Source organism: Piliocolobus tephrosceles, chromosome 1 (genome assembly GCF_002776525.5).
Source record: "Piliocolobus tephrosceles isolate RC106 chromosome 1, ASM277652v3, whole genome shotgun sequence".
Classification (NCBI taxonomy): Eukaryota; Metazoa; Chordata; class Mammalia; order Primates; family Cercopithecidae; genus Piliocolobus; species Piliocolobus tephrosceles.
This window is the reverse complement of record NC_045434.1, coordinates 123945976-123970285: the sequence shown is the minus strand read 5'-3', so window position 1 is coordinate 123970285 and position 24310 is coordinate 123945976. Positions and strand designations below refer to the sequence as shown.

The 24310-nt window shown below is 33.7% G+C and overlaps 1 protein-coding gene across 2 annotated transcripts in view; it reads right to left on the bottom strand.

The window, feature by feature from the left end:
* The window catches only part of DPYD (dihydropyrimidine dehydrogenase), an 875732-nt gene that overhangs the window by 586981 nt on the left and 264441 nt on the right, over positions 1–24310 (bottom strand). For both annotated transcript variants that reach the window (XM_023231016.1, XM_023231017.2), the window contains exons 7-8: positions 21801–21882; positions 9278–9365 (exon numbers count right to left, since the gene is read on the bottom strand). In XM_023231016.1, the coding sequence (XP_023086784.1) occupies positions 9278–9365; positions 21801–21882 (170 nt within the window). The remainder of the gene's footprint in view (positions 1–9277; positions 9366–21800; positions 21883–24310) is intronic.

Genomic DNA, 24310 nt, shown 5'->3' with positions numbered 1-24310 from the left:
CTCTTACTAACCCCTTTCCTTCTGTGTATGTCTTCTTCAGTTCACCAAACTTTACATAGCATTAATTCGTAAGATAAGAGCTATGTGGTTCGTAGTGTGAAAATAGCTATCCAATAGTACATCTCCTAGCTCTATTTGAAAACCACTGTGTACTGTGCACATGAATACAATGTAGTCTTGAATTCTCCACATTCAGCTTCATTGAATTGTGGTGGGTGGAGGGGAAGGGTTGTGTACTGTGATGTTCCAAAGGTCTTCTTGACGATATCCACTATCTCAGTAACTTCTAATTTTGTTAAGTATTCTAAAATTTATCCTTCAACATCAATATTCTGCCCCTAGAGGACAATGCAGACCTACAGTATCATTACCAAATGGAAAACAAAACAAAACATCATGATGCTTCTAAGGACAAATGTCACATGCTGAAGCCCTAATCTCAAACGTGATGGTATTTGGAGATGGGATCCTTGGGGTGTAATTAGTTTTAGTTACACTCATGAAGGTGGGGCCCCTATCATGGGATTAGTGCCCTTATAGAAATAAGAAACGCCAGAGGTCTTTCTCTTTCCATGCGGATAAACTAAGGAAAGGCCACATGGGAACACAAAGGGAGAAGGGAGACATCTTCAAGCCAGGAAGAGGGCCTTCACCAGAACCCAGCCATGTTGAAATTCTGATCTCAGACTTCTAGACTCCAGAATTGTGAGAAAATAAATGTTTGTTATTAAAGACACTCAGTCTCTGCTATTTTGGCATAGCAGCCCAACAAGACTAAGATAATACCCACAGTATCTGTTCAATAATAACCCCTTCCAGGTTCAAATGACAATTAGCTCCCACAAAAAAAAAAAAAAAAAATGTAACTGGCAGCCATAAACAGCAGTTGAAAGACAACATTTTGCTTAGTTCAGTAATTTTCCAGTTCTCTTATCAATTTCTCTTTGAGAGTTAATTAAACCATTGGAAACTACTAAAATTAATGCTTAAACAATGAAAACACCAAAAAGAATTGTTTTACTTCTTTAATTTAGGTAACTACCATAAGTAAAATATGTCTTTATTCCATGAAACATATATAGAAAAATATAATAAAAATTCCTCCATGTCTCCATCCAAAGAAATACAAAGAAGATAAATGTAAAGAAGGTAAATGCAAAGAAGGTAAATGCAAAGAAGATAAAATATTTTAAAATATAATTTGTGCTTTTTAATAAAAGGTCCTTTAAAATAAAAGTATAAGCTATAGAATGTTAAAATAACCTTATTGATTAATAAATTATCTCCTTTTTACAACAATATGGAAGACATAGTGAGTTAATAGGGTTAATTAGTTAATCATTAATTAATTAATACTTCAACAGATATTTATTGATCATCTACAACATGTAAAGACTTCTACAAGTAGAAAAGGCCATGATTTTTAAAAATGTTTCCTTATATCATCATCTTCATCACAAAACGTTCAATACCCTAGCGAGTACTACCATTAAAAATTAACCAAAAATACTTAAAGAAAATATCTGATATTCAGCACAGTAATGTAACACTTGACATAATTATAAGGAATCAAAGTAAGAATGACTTAAGAGTGCCTTTGAGTCGTTAATCAGAACTAATGAATATGTCTTTGTATTTTGTCAAAAACAAAAAAAGATAAAAGAGGATGCTTGGAAAGATCCATGAATTTTAAGCAGTGAAGTAATCATGTATAAGCTCAAAATTTCTCAACAAGTTATTACATTGCTTTTCATTTCTTCCATTGTTTCCTTTTTTTTTTTAATTTTCCAATTATTTAACTTCAAAAAACTTTATGGATGTTGTATTGTATGTTCAGAAATGTGCTGAAATATGGAATTCAAGGATAAAAACCAACACCAACTCTCATAAATGTTTAATATACTGTGTTTGTGCGGGTGACAGGGGAGGGATATATGCACACAACCAAAACTAACAAAAGGAAAACTATATTCTTTACTATAAATGACATACATTTCATTATATATGAACACAGAACAAACTTTTCCTTTGTTTTGTCTTCCTTTCTTTTCTTTCTTATTTATTTATTTATTTATTTATTTATTTATTTATTTATTTATTTATTTATTTATTTTGAAACAGTGCCTCACTCTGTCATCCAGGCTGGAGTGCAGTGGAACCTCCTCACCTCACTGCAACCTCCCCTTCCCACACTCATCTCCCACAATCAAACTATTTAGGAGTCAGTGGCAGTTTGGTGAGCTTGGAATCAGAACAAGGAGATTCAGAGGTCTTTAAAATGGACTTCTCTGTTTATGTTATGACCTGGGCTCAAAGAACTCCTGGTCCATTGATTCAGGTGCCTTAAAAGAGATACTGTCAATATTTTTGATATTTCTGCAGGTTCCCCTTTTCTTCCTCAACACTTCTAAAGATGACCAGCCCCCACTGCCTGCTTCTGCAGATTAATATGTGCTTTCTATAGATATGTTAATATGATCAAAGAATAATTGCCCTACATCTATTTTATCTCCTTCTGGGGCTTTGCATGAACTCATTAAGTAATGATTTAATGAACTCTCAGCTGGAATTCTATTTCCCTCATTTCCAAATTCTTGGGAGCCATTTTACAATTATACCCAAGTACTTACAAGTGACACTAGATTAAACAATATTACAAATAAAAAAGTGGATTGGCAAAATACTCAAGACTTGCTTTTTGCTTAAAATTAAGTCAGGTTTATTTTTTAAAATAATGTATTCATAGTTGTGGATAGTGACTAAACAATCTATATTTTTATCTGGGGATAGAAGTAACGTGAATGGTCTAAAGACTTTATTACATTTTCCTCTAAATAAATAGAAAGTATACACAACTATGTACAATTTAGAAATTCCTGATTAAGAAGCCAATTAAGAGTAACTTTTATAGAGAAGAATTCTGGCTTTGTGAAGGCATGAGAGATTTAACTAAAGGCCACTCTGTAGCAAATTTAATACCACAATCTCTCAATGGATTTTCTTAATTATAATTATCTCTTCTTTGTTATAATATTTGGGAATCTTCACATTTAAAAAATATTATTTTCTGATGATAACTAAAAGAAAACCAATTTGTGATAACAATGAGAAAAATGAGGCTAAATATAAAGACTAATTCTTCTTGAGTATGAGCTTATCTTCTTCAAGAATCTTAAGTGAGATGCTGAAATGTAGACAGAGCCATATTGGCTTTGAGTCGCAATTGAAGTATGGATATTTACACTTGTTTTTTTTTTTTTTTTTTTCTTTCTCTATAAAACTCATTTTCCATGCTTTAGTTGCCATTAACTTCTTTTCTGTTACCTTTGATAGTCTTAATTTTCTTATCCATAAAAGAGTATTAAGAATATCGACCTCAAGGACCATTTTAAGAGTTAAAATGATAGATCATGTTAAGAATTGAGCCTGGAATAATATTCACTATTACCACCGTTATTACCAATATCACCACTGCTAATATCACTATTCCTATTTGTTTATTTCATTACTAGTGTAATACCAAAATTATAATAATGTACAATGTATTCCCCCTGGGTTTGGGCAAATGTTATAATTCTCCAAAATTGCCAACTTTGTTAAACAACCTATAAGTTTACTTTACAGTCAAAAGAGTTGCATTTTAAAATCAATAATTAAAAATACTTATAAAGTTCCTACTATGTACCAGCCACTTTGCTAGGCACCAAACATTTGTCAGTGAAAAAGTCAGAGAGAATCTACAGTCTTTAAGAAGTTTAACTTCTAGTGGTGGAAACAAACGTGTAACTAGTCAATTATAATAAAGGGGGTGAAGAAGTGCTATACTACAGCAAAAGTCCAGTCTGAATATGTAGAAACAGAGCAGGAACATAGGGTTTGTGTGGGGCAGTGGGTGAGGAAGATGATTCATTAATCCAGGCTAAAGTATGAAGGTAAAGAGTAGATCATCACAAGTAAAATAATTGTATCAAATAGTAAAAAAGCATCTAAGTCAAGAATATAAATATGAAAATAAAGATAGCTCTAGACCCATGTCCAAAAATGGAGGTTAAAAAAACTTCAGATAAGGTAAAACTAAAAACAGTTCAGAATGGCTGAATCACATAATTTAATAGGAGAAGTGACTAGAGACATAGCTGTGACCAAATCAAGAAGAGCCTTGAAAACCTTTGTGGGGACTTTTCTTTATCTGAAAGGAAATACGGAGTTATGGAAGAGTTTTAGTGAGGAATAATTATCAGATCTGATTTCAGCATGATTACTACTTTTGTTGTGTGAATAGTGGTGGCCAAAGAGACTGGTTGAGGCCACAGCAGTATTCCAGTGGCATTAAGGGAGGGGAGTGGTGGTAGCAAGAAGTAAGTTCAAGGGAAATCTTTTGGGTAGACACAAGTAAAGCACTTGGTGTTGAAAAAGTGACTATTCATCTCTATAACATCTTCCTGTAGTTCCTGCTTCATAGTGACTATCATAATGGATTTCACTGCATTTTCCCTTTAACCCCTTCTTTCTCATGCATTCTAAAAACAAAAATTCAAAGAAAGAAAAACTTGTCAGAAGAATATATAAAGTTTGATCAGTTACCTAAACGGGTCTTACTGGATGTTCTTTCCCTTGCATGCTTGTTTAACCTTTTTGGTACTACCATGTTTTATGAGGCTATGAGAGGAAAACTATCAGAAGATGGACAGTCAGAAAGAGAAAAAGAAATGGGCTCCTTTAAAACAAAGACCAAAGGTCCATCTCTTCAGTTATCTATAACAGTGATTCTTAACCTGGCTCTAGAATAAAATTACCTACAGAACTAAAAAAAAAAAAAAAAAAACAAGGAATTATACCCATGTCCAGTCCGTCTACCCGACTACGTCCCACTCCTGAAATTGTGCAATATGGTTGTTCTTTTTGAATGTCTTATGATATTTCTGACTCAATTTAATACCAACCTAAACATTGAATTCAGATTTCTTTATTGTTTTTTAAATTCTTAGCACAGTGTTTGGGACACTGATTGTAGTCATTCAATATTTATTTAACTCACTAATGGCTACTTACTGATAGGTGTTGAGTATACTATGGGAAAAAGGTGTTTAGTCCATCAGGGTCCTTACGTTGCATAGCACTGACTATCAAACTTTAGAGCCACATTTAAAAAATACATTCTATTTTATTGCAGTGTGTATGTGCAAGCACACACATCAAACACACACACGCACAGCTGAAAAACATTTTTCACAAAATAACACTTGCCCTAACCATAGCCAACACACTTTGATATTTTCTATTCTATTATTTTCTGGTTATTTTTATAAAATAAAAAGGAAGAAACAACGGTTGTAACCTATTATGTCAATTTCAATACCAAACAAAGAAAGCCATCCAATATTTTTAAAAAGCCTTGTATAGTAGATGTTCCAATTCTACTTCTCAATATTGTCAGTAACATGCTGTCCAGGTGCTTTGATTTCAGTAAAACTACCAAAATTTTAGTCTTTAAAAAAGACTCCATTATTGTGAAGATAACAGACTGATTTTGAGTAAGACATAGGGCTTTATATTAGTACTCAGAAGAAACCAAACTTCTCATGGCTCAAGAGACACAAGTCTTTAGAAGTAACAATGATGTACATTCAATGAGATAATTTCCTTAATGAACTCTGGTAGTATTCGTTAGAGAAAACTCTAAAAGTGAGAGACTTTTCACGAGCAATGTCACACAGAATAGTTAAAATCACGAAACGAGCAAACAGACTTATCTTAATACAATGGGCTTAATGAACTATTTTCATTAAGTCATAGTTAATTAAAAATATTTTTTATTTTACACAATGTAACATAGAATAAGATAGTAGTTATAAATACACAAGATCAATAACTATGGCATTTCCAGCTACAGAAAGAGAAAGCATCTCCTTTTTTTTTCTTTTTTTTTTTTTTTAGAAGGAGCATCACTGTCACGAGACTAGAGTGCAGTGACAAGATCTCGGCTCACTGCAACCTCCGCCTCCCAGGTTCAAGCGATTCTCCTGCCTCAGCTTCCCGTGTAGCCGGGACTACAAACACACGCCACCATGCCTGGCTAATTTTTGTATTTTTAGTAGAGACAAGGTTTCACCATGTTGGCCAGGATGGTCTCGATCTCTTGACCTCATGATCCGCCCGCCTCGGCCTCCCAAAGTGTTGGGATTACAGGCAATGAGCCACCATGCCCGGCCTGGCATCTCCATTTTTAAAAACTACCTATGTAACCAACATGTATGCACCAGGTACTAAGAGTGTTTTCTTTGCTACTAAGTGCTTTACTGATCTCATATGTCAAACACTAATGATGATGCACACCTGTAACAGAGACTTTTATTTCTATCCTCTCTCAATATCTGTCATCCCCTTTCCCTATGATTCTAGATATTTGATGGAGATTATGTCCCTCCAGCAAAAGGCAATACTTCCTGGCACCCTCTGCTGTTGCCAAGCTTATATGATCAGTTTACAGACAATGAGATAAAAGAAGAATTGATTTGTGTCACTTCTGGCTCATAAATATAATAGCAAAGGAGCTGCTTCCCTCTTTCCCACTTCTATTAGCATGAATGTGAACATGGTAACTACCCATAGACCAAAGACAGAATTCAGGTTTGTGAATACAAACCTGAATACACTGTTACATGAGAAAGAACTAAATGTTTATATTGTTTTACCCTCTCTTGTTTTCTGAAAGTGCCCAAACCTATATCCTAAATAATATGGAATTCCTATTCCACATTTCCTCCTACAAAATCAGTGAGAAAGGGTAGATAAAATAAGTGAGTAAAGTTTAATTACAATATGGAAGCGAGGTTAACGAATAAAAGTATGTAAAGTTGTATGGCTGTCCAAGTAACCGACAGTTATATGGTAATAAAAAGGTCATAAATTCGCAAACTGACACACGAGTGTCAAATAAACATTTCCTAGTGAATACGGCTACTTGCCTTCCACAGACTGAAGCTTTTCTTTTTTGACATGATGAAATTTTTTGTGTATGTTTCATACAAAATACTGAAATAGAGCATAACTGCATTCCTCACATCACTACACCAAAATGTCAAAGATTCACTTCTCAGCATGAAAATGCACAGCACATAAATATGAAAGGACTCTACATTCTAAATGCTGTATTCACACCTCAGTGCAGAATCAAATGGAGACAACTGTATTGTGAATTCTGGAATAATTTGCTTCTTATGTAATTAATGTGGATATTTCAATGTATTGGTTACTTTATTGGTCCACATTTCTTCAGTACAGAGACTACTTCAGTACAGTAGACAAAGTTCTTACAGATACATGTATTAATAATTGTATTAGTATATACTCAAATAATGGAAAACATATCTTTTAGTATAATGGTGAATTTCAAATAGTTATTTAATAACATTATCAGTATTGCAGACCTAAAGTCTGATGAAATTTTCCACTTATTACTGACCAAGCATTTTTGATCATGTGTTTATTGACAGTAATTGGAACTTATAGACACATGCTCAATTTCTTTACATTAAATTCTCAATACAAACGTAATGTTGAAAAGTAAAGCTAAAGTCAAATATAATATGCCTAAAAATAGAACCTAGGGGAAATATCAGATCTTGCCTCCTTCCTACTTTTGATACACACAATAATTATAATATTGTAATTAAGATCATATAGACAGATACTAACGGCAATAGCAGCCAAAATTTTCTGAAAGGAAGGAGGTTCAGTTGAGACATTTAGGAGCTAGATGACAGTGCAAATTTATATTGCTTTCCATAATTTTTCACCTAAAAAAAGGGGCTGACAGACATGGTCTCAGATATGACATTCTGATAAGAAAAGTTTAGTGGACAAAGAAGCATTAATAATGACTGCACTCCAGAAAGGCAATAAAAAAGAACAGCTGCCAAACAAACATTACTCAGTGTGTGATGACTTAAAGTGATGATATTTAGAACTTCACATTCTGGGTGTGAACTGCCAAAGAGACAAAGTAAAATACAAGACGAGGGGTTTATATTAAAAATGAGTATAACTCCCCTGATATAAATGATGAATTGATGGGTGCTGACGAGTTGATGGGTGCAGCACACCAACATGGCACATGTATACATATGTAACAAACCTGCACGTTATGCACATGTACCCTAGAACTTAAAGTATAATAAAAAAAAAAATGAGTAACAGTTTAACACATTGCTCCCAACCTTTTTAGTACCAAGGACCAGTTTCATGGAAGAAAAATTTTCCATGGACCAGGTCGGAGAAGATGGATGGTATCAGGATGAAACTGTTCCACCTCAGATTATCAGGCATTAGTTTTAGATTCTCATAAGGAACATGCAACTTAGATCCTTCGCATGCCCAGTTCACAACAGAGTTCGCACTCCTATAAGAGTCTAATGCCATTGGATTCTAATCTAATCTAATGCTGATCTGACAGGATGCAGAGCTCAGGCAGTAAGGCTCACTTGCCCACTACTCACCTCCTGCTGTGTGGCCAGGTTCCTAACAGTACAGTACGACTTCATGGCCCTAAGTTTGGGGATCCCTGATTTAACATACTCAGTTTATATGCCGTAATTGCCCATAGTACAAATCATATTAGAGAATGAATACGACATGCATGAGGCAAAGACTAAGTCAAGTCAATTCACTTGTTCTCTCTGGTCTCTCAGTAAACACTAAGTGAAAGAAAAATGCTAGAAAACTCATTCCCTATAACAAATTTAGGCAAAATATGAGAAAACAGTATATATTGAGTGCTTCAGGAGTAATACACTGTCTATGGGACTTTCAGAACACTGATGGAACATTTAAAAAATTCAACCAAATAAGAAAAGTCTTTAGAAAATTTTGAAAAATGAATAGCAAAAGGGAACCAGCCAACTCTGTCCTTCATTATCACTTTAGTCAATTGTTGTATCATAAAAAGAAAGCTACAGCCTCTAGACAGATTCTGAGTTTCCGGTGACATGACTTGAAAATATTTTCTTCCTAGAGATTCTCACTGGTGACAATGGTGTGGTGAAAGAATGGGAAGATTAAAAAAAAATCTTGCCAAAATCTCTCCATAATTAAGGTGAAACAACACAACTACTTGTAAAATAGAAATTTAGTTACTTGGCCAACCATTTCTATCTGTTATTCCCTGAATAAATATAACTTCTATCATGAAAATGTCTGAAGGCAGTCATTCTTCTGGATATTGCTAGGAAATAAAAAATACACTATAAATAAATATATTTAAGAGTAAACTACTCACCTATTCCAATGAAAGCAGCTTTGTAGCCTTTTTCTTTCAAAGTGCTAAGAGTCATTTCATTCACTGAAAGGCTTTTACCACAAATTACCTATAAGAAATAACATTTTGCATAAGAAAATTTGGCATTTGATTAATTAAAATCTTAATATCTAACATCAAAAATAATAAAAAGTCTGGCAAAAATTCTATGAGACTCCATATAAAATGTGACAACATTTTTGTCTTTTAGTATACAGGTTTACATACACAAAATAGCATATAAATAGAACAGGAATATGTTCTATTAAGGACTAAATGCAGAAGAAAAGCCAGTGTCATTAAAATCATCAGTAAGCTTCCATAGCTTGCATAATATGTACAAAGCACGATGTGGGGCACTTAAATAATAAGATGATAAGACACATTTCCAGCATCAATGTACAGTCAAGTAGGGGCAAATATATACACAAATAAATATAATATAAAACAGGCTATGATCACCACATGTGTATGAGAGTTCAGAGGCTGGGGACATTCATTTTACCTAAGCTTAGAAGGTCAAGAATACAGAGAAGTGGGATTTCAAATAAGGCCTTTAAAAGGAAAATACAGGATTTTGATAGGGGACATTGTCAAGGGAAAAAGAACAAAGTCTGGAAGCAGAGTGTAGTCAGCCCTATTAAAAGTCACACTACTTGGTCAGTTCTCAGACGAGACAATTTTCACTTTTGGAACCTACTAACCAAAGAGGTGTCAGGGTCCCTAGGAATAAAGACCCTGAAACATCCCGGCAAGTCAATGCTGTGATTCCCCCAGTCCTTTCCCAAAGGAAACTATGGTCATTTATCCAGGCAACTAAGCCCTGGAAAAAGGGGAATAATCGGACATTTCAAGGACTACCAAGCACTGGTTCTTCAGTAACACTGATACTTGGAGACATAAGAATGGGTACCTACGGGGCAAGGCAAAAAATGGAGCCTGACTGAAGTCTAGTTCACAGCGCACCCACTGAAACCACAACCCAGTCAGTGATCATTCTCCTAGTCTCTAAGAGCAAAACTGAAATTGTTACGCTTGTCAATTGAAGTAATCCCTACACTGGGTCTCTGGTTTGTGAAGTAAGAGCTATAAAAGCTATCGTAGTTGGGAAGGTCACATTAAAATATCTGAAAATCCAGCCAAGAGATTAAATCAAAGATAATATCCTATCCCGGGTGCAACGGGATGAGGAGAGATGGTAGTGGTCCCTGTCATATCCCCATTTAATCCACCAGCCTGTCCCCTGCCAACACCAGAGAATTTCTGGAGGATGACTATAAACGTCTGCAGGCTTAACTAAAGAGTAGTCCTGATTGCAGTTTCTGTTACAGATGTGGTATTATTGCTAGAGAAGTTTTATAAGGCCACACATACACTGCATGTGGCCATTGATTTGGCAAACGCATACTCCTTCCACTCCAATTAGAGAAGGAGATCAGAAATAGTTCAGAGTCACAGAGTATAGATAAGAATATTCATTTACAGTTTTGCCTCAGGGATATGTCAACTCTTTTCAGTAATAATATATGTAATCTGAAGCGATCTGGACATCCCACAGAACGTCACAGTGATTCATTACATTGAGGACATCAGGCAGATCAGACAGCATGAACAAGAGATGGTGAGTATGCTGGAAACTGTTAAGATATCTGCACTCCAGTGGGTGAAAGATGAACTCTATGATAAGGGACTGGCCTCTCGAGTGAAGTTTAGAGATCCAGTTATTAAGTATGCGCCAGTAAGTCCCCCTAAAAGTAAAAGACAAATAGCTGCATCTCGCATTTCCTGCCATATAAAAGGAAGCACAATGCCTGGTAGGTTTCTTTGTGTTCTGAAGGCAAAATGTTCCTAAAAACAAAGTCTCTAAGCTGAGTCATAGAAGAAGAGCAATGTATACCCATGAAACGATAATTACAGCTACACTGAATAGTGCACCTAAGTGTACAGCTCTCTTCTAAGTACTGCATATACTGACTCATTTAATCCCCACAGCAGCCCCATGAAGTGTTACCAGTATTTTCATTTAACAGATAATGATACTAAACGACAAGAGAGCTTACATAACCTTTATTGCAGTCACATATGCAATCTAATTTCAGAGTCAACATGCATAATTGCCGTGTTCTTGTGCCTCTTGAGGTTAGAGGGCAGAGCTGGCACCATCCTCAAGGGCAAAGAACAGCATATTGTATGTGAAGACGTACTAAAAAGGTTGTGTTTCAGGAGTATAAAGTGCAAAGCAAGCAATGGAGCAAGAAGCTGAAGAGGAGAAGATGACTGGAACTGGATCATAGAGGGTCATATTTTGTCTTCCTAAAATAGTAATTCTGTTTTTATATTGGAAGATATGGTAACTGTCAGAAAGTTTATAATAAGGGGACAACCAAGGTAAGATTAATACCTAATATTTAGAACTCTGGAAGGTATGAAACAACATTAAACTGGAACATGAATTAAATATGTATTAGTCAAAGCATTTTATAGTAATTAATAGTATTACTATTAGAAATAGTAGAATTTGATGCCATTAAAATTATCTAATAGTGAGGCTTTAGAACTTTAATGTGTTCTAACTTTTAAATAATACATATTTTATTGGAAAAGGAAAAGAATTTCGCTGTTTGTTTTATGAATCAAATGCCCTTCATACCAATATATAATAAAGGTTAGACATAAAAGAAAACACCAGGTCCAGACATGCTAATAGTATATTAGCAAACTGAATAAGAATGCCATTTTCAAAGTTGAGCAATGAGTTAATTGGTGGAGGTGATTCTCAAAATACTTAATCTTAGGTTTACTTTATTCAGTGCCTCTGCAGGAAGATTCAAGAAGACCTCCCAACCTTTTTGAGATGGGTATTTGTGGGAGAAGGCACAACAGTTTAGTTTAATAGTGACTTTTTGTGATTTATCAAAGAGGAATAAAGACATCCCAATCCTTCCACCACAGCAGAGTGAGCATGTCTTTGATTTTGTAACATATAAGAAAGGTGCTCAGACATTTTGTATTGCTACAGTCTGATTCTACTGTAATATATAATAGTGTGAAAATGGGAATGGAAAACAGTTGAGTTTTCCTTTCGTGTATGGAAAGCTGCAAAGACAAGTATCTTGACTCTTGGTATGAATCTACTGTGAAGCAGACCAGCAAGACGACTTTACCATGGACAGACATTGTGGGAAAGATGGAGGATGGTCATCATTGGGCAGCAGCAGATCCCTGGTAGAAATAGGGACAAAGCAATAACAATAACACTCCATGGAGTGACAGGCACCAGACTTCTTTCCTTTCTGTGAATGAGAAACTATTCAAATTTCCCTTTCTAAAAGTCTGAGGCCCCAAATATTTGTCATGCAAGAAATGATCTATTCTTAAAAAGAATTAGAAGAAAGATTCCTTGACAACAAAGGTAAAGCTCTACTTACATTATGCCTTGGGAAATTGAGATGAAATGTGTGTTAACTAAAACTAGAATTGCAAGACAACTACAGCTATCAGGAACATCACGTTGGCTGATAAGCTATGAAATCTCAATGCCATTTGTTAAATAGATATGATGCTAGAAAAATCACATTATGGGCATTTGTTTGGTGTTTTTGTTTCTTTATTCCTGGTATTTTTACAGATGTAATACTTTCCATCTTGATTTTCTTAGATATGGATATATACAGTATATATTCTACCTTCCTCTAATAACTTTAGTAACATATTATTAGATATTTCCTACCTAAATTCAGAATACAAATTCAATGTATTTCAAGTTCAGTGTAACAGTCACTACTTTAGTCCAACAGTTCTGAATGTCATGTACCCTGAGCCAAAGTTCCATCTAATAGTCTCTTAGGGATTTGATGAAAACTTTCTTTTAATACTATAACATGTATTTATACACATAATAACATTTATTATGCAGGATAAAGGCTTACAACTTTTTTTGTGGAGTATAAATCTTCAGACAAAACAGGTGATGCCTATTGTTTTAAAAAATCAAATAAAAACATACATACTCTTCATGGTTTTCTAATAGAAAATTTGGTTAAATAGACCAAATATTTCCAGATGCTCTAAGATAGAAAATAAAATGAAGAACTTTTGAAAGTATTTTGCTTTCTTTAGAAATGAAAATTTAGTGTACATGTTTCCTTGTAGGAGAGAAATAATATGATTTTATATTTATTTTCTAATACTACCTCACAATCACAGATATTCTTGGTTCAAATAACCATAGTGAAAAACAAGATGTTATTAGAGGTTATCAAGAAAAAGATAATACCTGTATTAGATATTTCATCTCAAACTATAAAGCAGAAGAAATGTAAAGAAATTACAAATTAAGTTAATCAATTAGAATTATATCAGAATACTTTGGGAAATGACAAATATACATAATATGCAAAAATACAATATCTTCATTTACATTTTATACTTTTAACTTTGAAAAATATTATAAAGACCATGAAACAAAAATATGTATTTCTACTTAAATCTTGAGTTGCATTACAAAAAAAAAGAGTATTTAATCTAAGTGATTTGTAACATTGACACAAATATCACAGGAGATTCTACTGAAGTGCATCTTAGCTTAAAAATAATTTATAGGGGTTTATATTAGAATTTTTATTACAAAATTAAGAAGTTTTCTAAAAATAAACATCAGCTAAGAAGCCATTTCTCCTAAAGGGAATACACAATTTTATTACACTATAAATGATCCTTTGGTGTGAAATCAATTGAGAGTATACTTGGTAAATTAAAAAAATGCAAATACGGCTAATAAAGTGAAAAAAAACTGAATTCTACACAAGAATACAGAAGCAAATGAAAATACTATCCTACATAACTGTTATCTACACAGGGAAAAATATACTACTTTTTGAAGAAAAATAAAAATAATAAAATAATGAAAACACATGGATGCTGACAAAGATTTTACTGAAACTAATAACTTTGAATGTTTCCATTATTCAATCTATAATATGAAAATGAAATAAGTATACAACTCAAGATTTTAAAACAAATAACAAATAAGTTCCACTCTGATCTTGGTTATTTCTTCCCTTCTGCTAGCTTTGTGAATATTTTGCTCTTGGTTCTCTAGTTCTTTTAGTTGTTATGCTAGGGTGTCAATTTGAGATCTTTCTAGCTTTCTGAAGCAGCATTTAGTGCTGTAAATTTCCCTCTTAACACTGCTTTAGCAGCATCCCAGAGATTCTGGTACATTGTCTCTTTGTTCTCACCGGTTTCAAAGAACTTCTCGAGTTCTGCCTTAATTTCATTGTTTACTCAGGAGTCATTCGAGAGCAAGTTGTTCAATTTACAATTGTGTGGTTCTGAGTGAGTTTCTTAATCTTGAATTCTAATTTGATTGTGCTGTGGCCTAAGAGACTGTTAGTTATTATTTCAGTTATTTTGCATTTGCTGAGGAGTGTTTTACTTCCAATTACGTGATCGATTTGAGAGTAAATGCCATGTAACTCCGAGAGCGGAACTGAAGGAGATAGAGACATGAAAAACCCTTCAAAAAATAAAAAATTAAAAAAAAAAAAATGAATGAATCCGGGAGCTGCTTTCCTGGGGGAAAAAAAAAAATACACACACACACACACACGTGTGTGTACATATATACCAATAGACTAATGAAGAAACGAGAGAAGAATCAAATAGACACAATAAAAAATGATAAAGGGGATATGACCACTGACCCCATAGAAATACAAATAAGCATCAGAGAATACTATAAACATTTCTATGCAAATAGACTAGAAAGTCTAGAAGAAATGGATAAATTCCTGGACACATACACCCTTCCAAGGCTGAACAAGGAAGAAGTTGAATCCCTGAATAGACCAATAACAAGTTCTGAAATTTAGGCAGTAATAAATAGCCTACCAACCAAAAAAAGCTCAGGGCCAGATGGATTTACAGCTGAATTCTAGCGGAATTACAAATAGAAGCTGGTACCATTTCTTCCTAAACTATTTCAAACAATTGAAAACAAGGGACTTCTCCCTAACTCATTTTATGAGGCCAGCATCATCCTGATACCAAAACCTGGCAGAGATACAACAAAAAGAGAAAACTTCAGGCCAATATCCCTGATGAACATCGATGCAAAAATCCTCAATAAAATACTGGCAAATGAAATTCAGCAGCATATAAAAAGCTTGTCCATCACAATCAAGTTGGCTTCATTCCCTAGGTGTAAGACTGGTTCAACATATGCAAATCAATAAGTGTAATTCATCACATAAAGAGAAATAAAGGAAAAAAAAAACACATGAATATCTCAACAGATGCAGAAAGTCCTTTGATAAAATTCAATGTCCTTTCCTGTTAACAAATTCTCAATAAACTAGGTATTGATGAATATACCTCAAAATAATAAAAGCCATTTATGATAAACCCACAGCCAATATCATACCAAATGGGCAAAAGCTGGAAGCATTCCCCTTGAAAACTGGCACAAGACAAGGATGCCCTCTCTCACCACTCCTATTCAACACAGTATTGGAAGTTCTGGTGAGGGCAATCAGGTAAGAGACAGAAATAAAGAGTATTCAAATAGGAAGAGAAGAAGTCAAACTGCCTCTGTTTGCAGATGACATGATCCCATATCTAGAAAGCCCCATTAATCAGCCCAATAGCTTAAGTTGATAAGCAACTTCAGCAAAGTCTCAGGATACAAAGTCAGTGTACAAAAACTGCTAGCATTCCTATATACCAACAATAAGCAGAGAGCCAAATCATGAATGAACTCCCATTCACAACTGCTACAAAGAGAATAAAATACCTAGGAATATAGCTAACAAGGAAAGTGAAAAACTTCTTCAAGGAGAACTACAAACCACTGCTCAAAGAAATCAGAGAGGGCACAAACAAATGGAAAAACATTCCATGTTCATGAATAAGAATAATTAATATGAAAATAGGCATCCTGCCCAAAGCAATTTATAGATTCAATGCTACTCCCATTAAACTACCATTGACATTCTTCACAGAGTTAGAAAAAGCTACTTTAAAATTTATATGGAACCAAAAAAGAGCCCACATAGCCAAGACAATCCTAAGCCAAAAGAACAAAGCTGGAGGCATCATGGTATCTGACTTCAAACTATACTATAAGGCTACAGTAACCAAAACAGCATGGTAGTGGAACAAAAATAAACACATAGACCAATGTAACAGAATAGAGATCTCAGAAATAAGACCTCACAAACAACCATCTGGTCTCTGACAAACCTGACTAAAACAAGCAATGGGGAAGGGATTCCCTATTTAATAAATGGTGCTGGGAAAGCTGGCTAGCCATATGCAGAAAATTGAAACTGGACCCCTTCCTTACACCTTATACAAAAATTAAATCAAGATGGATTAAAGACTTACATGTAAAACCCAAAACTATAAAACTCTAGAAGAAAATCTAGGCAATACCATTCAGGATATAGGCACAGGAAAAGATTTCATGATGAAAACGTCAAAAGCACCTGCACGAAAGCAAAAATTAACAGATGAGATTTAATTAAACTAAAGAGCTTCTGCACAGCAAAAGAAACTATCATCAGAGTGAATGAGCAACCTACAGAATGGGAGAAAATGTTTGCAATCTATCCATCTGACAAAGGTCTAACATCAGAATCTACAAGGAACTTAAACGACTTTACAAGAAAAAAATCAACCCCATTAAAAAGTGGACAAAGGAGGTCAAGCACGGTGGCTCATGTCTGTAATCCCAACACTTTGGGAGGCTAAGGCAGGCAGATCACTTGAGATCAGGAGTTCAAAACCATCCTGGCCAACATGGTAAAATCCCATCTCTAATACAAATACAAAAAATTAGCCATGTGTGGTGGCGGTCACCTGTAATCTCAGCTACTTGGGAGGCTCCAGCAGAAGAACAGCTTGCACCCAGGAGGTGGAGGTTGCAGTGGGCCAAGATAGTGCCATTGCACTCCAGCCTGGGTAACAGAGTGAGACTCCATCTTCCATCTCAAAAACACAAACAAAAAACAAAAACAAACAAACAAACAAAAACTTAGGCAAAGGACGTGAACAGATATAAGAAATAACAGATAAGAGAAATAAGACATTTATGTGGCCAAAAAAAACTTATGAAAAATGCTCAAATTCATTCAATCATTGGAAAAAAATGCAAATCAAACCCACAATGAGATACCATCTCACACCAGTCAATACGGCAATACGGTGATTATTAAAAAGTCAAGAAACAACAGATGCTGGTGAGGCTGTGGAGAAATAGAAATGCTTTTACATTGTTAGTGGAATGTAAATTAGTTCAACCATGTGGAAGACAGTGTGGCGATTCCTCAAAGACCTAGAACCAGAAATACTATTTGACCCAGCAATCTCATTATTGGGTATATGCCCAAAGGAATATAAACCATTCTGTTATAAAGATACATGCATGTGTATGTTCACTGCAACACTATACATAATAGCAAAGACGCAGAATCAACCCAAATGCCCATCAATAATATAGTAAAGAAAATGTGGTACATGTATACACTAGGTAATACTATGCAGCCATTAAAAAAATTAGATCATGTCCTTTGCAGGAACCTGGATGGATTTGGAAGTCATCCTCCTCAGAAAACTAACACAGAAATGGAAAACCAAACCCTGTATGTTCTCACTTACAAGTGGAAGCTGAACAATGGGAATACATGGACACAGGGAGGGGAACAACACACACTGGGGTCAGTTGAGTGGGGCACGGAGAGGGAGAGCATCAGGATAATTAGCTAATATATGTGAGGCTTAATACCTAGGTGATGGATTGACAGGTGCAGCAAACCACCATGGCACATGGTGCCATGTCTACCTACGTAACAAACCTACACGTCCTGCACATGCATCCCAGAATGTAAAATAAAATAAAATAAAACTAAATTTTAAACAAGAGAATAACAAATAAGAATAGCAGGGGAAAGCATTATAAAGATATAGTCAGCAATTAATGAGTAAGAAAACAAAACTTTGATAACTGCTTATTTTAAAGAAAATATTAACTAGATGAGAAAACACAATGTAAATTTAGAGATGCAAGAGCAAATATAATCATAGGCACAGATGAGGTATTTTTATAGTATACTGAAATAATAGACTTAAATTTTTGCTAATAAATTCAAAAACCCCAATGAAGCAGAAATTTTTCTAGAAAAAATATATTGGCAAAATTGACAGAATAAAATCAGTGGAAAAAACTTATAGAAGATATGAAGAAAAATGGTCATAGTTCTATTTCATAAGATGGCTTGGAGAAGATGACAACTTCCAAATTTAGTAAAAAAGATGTGTCAGGATAATATTCTTACCAATGAGAAAACAATAAAATGCTTAGAAGTTTAATTTTATAAGGCTAATATAACTCTATCATGAAAAATTCACAAAATAACAAATAAAAATAAAGCAAAACAAAACAAAAATAGTCTTTGGACATTCAAAACTTGTAATGGTAACAATAATATTTGACTGTTCCCTGCTATATTTCCAGTTTTAATATCCATTACATACATAAATGAATGCAAAAGAAAGAATTTTAAAAATATTAACAAATTAAATCTGAATTACATGTACAGAAATAAACATGATGCCAAAATTGATATATTCTAGAAATTCAATGATTAGTAGAATTCAACATATAAACTGAACATAAGTATTTATAGAGGGGAATTAAAAAATTTAACACACTTTTTATTAACTTTTTTAATTAATAAAATTTATTAATGTAAGACTAGAAAAATATTTATTCAATATGATTAAAAATCCTATTTCAGAGAGAAGAAAAAGTATTCCATGTATTATACCTCTTTTGTTAACATGCTAGTTATTGAAATCGTGGAAGAAAAAAATACATACAAATAACAAATAAAATTATCTTCATTTTCTTGTAACATGATATTTGACTTGAAAAAATTAGTCTTAGAACTAACAAGGACTGATAGGCTAATAAGTATAAGACAAATTGAAATTAAAATATTCAATAGGAAATGCAGCTAAAAAAGATAGTTGGGAGTGAAGATACTATAATGAAACTGAACTGGGTTCTGGATATAATCAGTTTATGTTATTAATGATATGCTTATTAAACTACGAAGCATACAGGACTGGATTTCAAAAGAAAGATGGATCTACATGGTTCTAGCCCTGGCATACTACTTGGCAAAAATAAGTTCTGAACAATTATTTGTTGAGTAAAAGATAAAACCTATTTGGGAAGCAAAAGAAAAAGTAGAAGAATAAACAAGATAATGCTAGGCCCATGAAAGTCAAAATACATACATACGTATATAAGAGAACTTATATATCACATGCTACATGAGAGTCAAACAGTATGAACCCACAAAAATAGTTCACTTCATTGCCAGGAAATTATTGTTGACTTTAAAATACATAATACTAGTTGAGAGGGACAAACAGAAGGCAAATTATAAAAAGAACCTCAGTGATGACTTTTCAAAAGGAGGTAACAAGCACAGACCACTTTTTCAAAATGTACCCTCTTATGGCTAAAGTTCGTAAGTCATAAAAGCTGCAAGAGTATCTCATCAATGGATACAAATCCTCAAAGTGAAAAAGAATCTCACTGCTATCTTTCCTCAGAATTGTATATACAGTTTATTGTTTACAAAGCAAATTTGAAAACACCATTTCCTTCACATCTTAAAACAGCTTGAGAGATGGACAAGACAGTACTATTAGCTTTCTAATCTAGGTTCCATTTTTTTCCTCAATAATGTAACAGATTCAGAGTTTAAAATTCAAGTGTACAAAATGTTGAAAAAATTTTCCCACACGTTCTCAAAGGTGATCTGTGCTATCAGATTCTTATAACTTTCCAGAGATATTCTTTGCATACATAAACAAATATTTCTCTATTTTGTAGAAATATTAGTAGCATACTTTTTTATTTGAGCAAATTTTGACCAACGTTCGAGATATTAATAGATTTTGTCAAAGATATCTGACAAGAAAATAAAAAGTGGCATGACTATAGCTAGGATACTTCTTGGCACTCAGTATATTGCCTACTACTGCGCCTTGATGAGTTTTCAAAGAGTAATGGGTATGGTCTAATTTATGCAACATATCTGGTCCTGTGAAAATTGAATGCAATTTTGCAATTTTATATAAGATAAATGTAGAAGCAAAGCCTAATTTCTTTTTTTATTTTTTATTAATACATAATAATTGTAAATATTTATGGGGTATGTGTGATATTTTGATACATGCATACAACGTGTAATGATCAAATGAGGATAATTAGGATGAGGATAATTAGGATATTCATCACCTCAAACATTCCCCATGTCTTTGTGTTGGGAACATTCATCTTCAATTCAGTCATAAATACCAACTCTAATAGTTGGAAATTTCAATCACCATTTCCTTATTTAATGAGATTTAGAGAAAAACTTGTATTCAAAATGAAAGACATTTTAAAACTTTTCAGAATATACTTCCGTAAAATAATCACCCCTCAATTATCTATCTTGAACACTGTAATTTTGAACATTAAGATTTTATAAAGTTGCCCAAATCTACACTGTGTGTTTTTATTCCCAGACATCTTGTTTAGTCATTATGTGTGAATGTTTCATCACCCGACCGCTGTCAAATAAAATGTAATTATAAATATAAATCACAAAATATTGTTTTGAGTGTTTTCTCTTTCATTGATTCATTTTAAGTTTTACTGGTAAATGCAAAAGGTATGAGTAGTTTGTTAATCACTTTTCAAAATATCTTCTGCATATACTTACATCATGTATTACGTAAATCACAGTACATTACTAATCTATTTTGTTATATCTATTATGAAAAATTAACATTTTTGAAACAAAAATAGCAGTATGTTCAAGTGGAGAGCTAGAGTATAATGCTGTTAACAGAAAAGAAGAGAAATATTTAAAGCTATATGCTGAAAATAACAATGTGTCAAATTTTCGACCATCTCGAAAAGAACAACACAATATTTGTTTCACAAAATAACAAAAAATACGAAGCTGTTGCTTTCTATCCCACTGATTTACTCCTTGTGTTGAGAAAGGATTATCACATTCACACTGCTGACATGATGAATATAATAAATAAAACAAATCTCCGTAAGAAATTATGTTCCAAATTGTGAAATACTAATGCTTCAGAGTGCACACAACTTGCATGAAAAAACGTGATTAAAGAAACCAAATCCTTCTATTAGCTGCACTGAACCCCTAAAGCAATTTAGGAATTTGTTTCTTACAGACAATTAATCACATGCAGGCATGCCAGATGAGAACTATTGATTGCCCTTTTCCAGGCTAGTGGCATTCAGACAGTAGACAGACAAATGCCCTAAGCAAGGGGAAGCATCTTTCTGCTTCTGCCTGGTGTAGCTTTTAATTGTTCTTTCCTAAAATGCATGACATTTGCTGTTAATCCTTGCGTAGAGCTTACTCCTCTCTTTTTGAGCAGTACACAGTTAGGTGTTTTTCTCATTTACCTTTACACCAAGGTCCTTCATTAGCTCAATCTCAAAATTCACTACATCATATGGCAGCCGGAACTGAGGGATTTCAGAAGTACTGAAAAAAAAAAAAAAAAAAAAAAAAAAGGAAAAGAAAAACAGGCATCAGTAGAAAAATGACCAATCTTAAAAAAATGTAACATGTCTTCACGGATTAGTAGTAAATAAATATCTCTTCTAAGGATATTTATATATCACATAAGATATGCATGAGGACATCTACATTTTTCTTGACATAAATATATTACATGGAGTAAAGATACAGTCGAAACTGATATAAAAATAACTAAGTTATAGCAATAGAAAATGATAAATATAAAACTGGCCAAAAGAAATTTCAATACTTTAAAGTTCAATAAAGTGTTTGGTTGATTTATTTAATAATAATTCTAAAAATCTATTAATAAAGCTAGTTGGAGATACAGATTTTAATATATGTATACACATATATACTAATATTCACACACATATTCTATAAATATACTTCTAGCTTGTTGAAATGCAAATGTGTAACTATATTACCATGCTGTTTAGAATATTACAAAATCAGTTCCATGTGATCTACAGAATATTTTTACAATAAATTAGTCTTCTGTGAAAGCGAAGAGTATCCCAAAAGGTTCAGTCATGAAAAAACAATCCTATTGTATATTAATGCCTATTGCCTGCATTTAAAAAAAAAATCATGAGGTCTATAGCACTATTATTCTAGTAGTATAATAGAGTATTAAAAGTAAGCTCAAAACACTTTCCAATGTTTTGTTAACAATTATAAAGCTATGTATGTGCATGAATACACGGCAATCCATTCATTCATTCGCTGATTCATTCATTCACCTACTCATTAAAAGTGAATAGTGCCAGGCACAGTGTTTACAAAGTCCCAGGTAAGTGTAAACTGCAATGATTTGATGGTGAATTGTACCAAATTCTCACTGTTAATAAGTTATTTTTTCTGATCAGGGAAGGAAACATAAAAGATAATTACATTTAGAATGTGGTATGCACAATGAGAGAAGTATAGCCATTATATCTTTAAGGTGTGTGTGTGTGTGTGTTTATATATATAATAGCAATTACATTTTAAATATTACAAAGATTAATTCGTTAAATAAATAAATAATTGTTGAAGATGAATCTTCTGGATAATCATTTGAAAAGTTTTCCAAAGTACAGCCTTTTCATTCTTTGATGACTTAAGAACTTGATTATTCAATTAATTTTTATATATCAATCAGCAAGACATCATGCTCAATGCTATAGAAAATGCAAGATAGCAAACATACAAAGTCAAAGCTGTACACTAAAGGAGCTTCCCTCTAGTTAGAAATATAAGATTATGTTTAAGAATGAATTCAAGCATAGGGAAAAGATAAAAATCTCTTAAGACGACTTGTGAACTCCAGTCACATTACCTCAAGGTAACATGAATGTGCCAGAATGCTCTGGGCACCAAGAAGGCTTTCCCTTCAAAGTCTAAGTAGAAAGGTTCTTAACAATTATGGACTGTATGTGGACACAAACAGATACCCAGACTTGATAGACATGCAGTTCCATGAGAGAGAGATTAAATATGGACTAAAATCGGGCACTGATGCAGATCCTCAAAAGGTTGAACAGGAAAGCAAAAGCAATGGACTATGAACAAAGCATTACAGCCAAATAAACCAACTATAACAAGATGAGAATCCTAAATACATCCAGATATATCATGAAGCCGAGAACCTTCCAATGAGTCAGGTCAACTCTTGGATTTTTATGGGATATAAGTAGAAGCACAAGGAATAAAAGGGGAAAAAAATGGTGTGAGTGCAAGCCAGCGGTTCTGACTTAAGAAAAAACTCTGAAAGAGCATGTTAGAGAAAACAGGGACAACTTTTCTGTTGGCCAGAGAAAAAGAAAGGAAGGAACGCCTAACCTAGCAGTAAGAAACCTGAGAAAGGAGGAAGGAACAGGCACCACCCATGGCAGTATAACTTTGAACACAGATATAGGCACCAGAGGAAATGGAAACCAGGCTGCTGGGGTTCAGCAGCTCTGCTGAAAAACCGCACGCTGCTCTGAAACCATTGTCACCAACACTTAGCACAGTGTTAAATGAATAAGTGTGAGAGAATCCATTTCCCAGCATCTCCTAAAGTAAATCAGATAAATGTGAAACACTGAGAAATGTTAGATTTGGTTACACTTAGGTAGGTAGGGGTGGGTGGAAATTACTGATTGTGAAAAATGTGATGTATTTATATTCATTAATAGATGAAGTCAGCAAACAGATGAAACACATAAGCACATACATAAGCAGAACAAAATGACAAATGTAAAACATCAAATCTGAACAAGTGTTTCAAAGGAGGGAAGGCTTATTGTGAGATGATGTAAATGGGTAGGAGAAATGTCTTAGGAATTTAAAATATCATCAGTCTGTGATGGCTTCCACATTTTTCTTCTTAAATTTCAGACTTTTACGTTCACTTGGGTGTCTAATA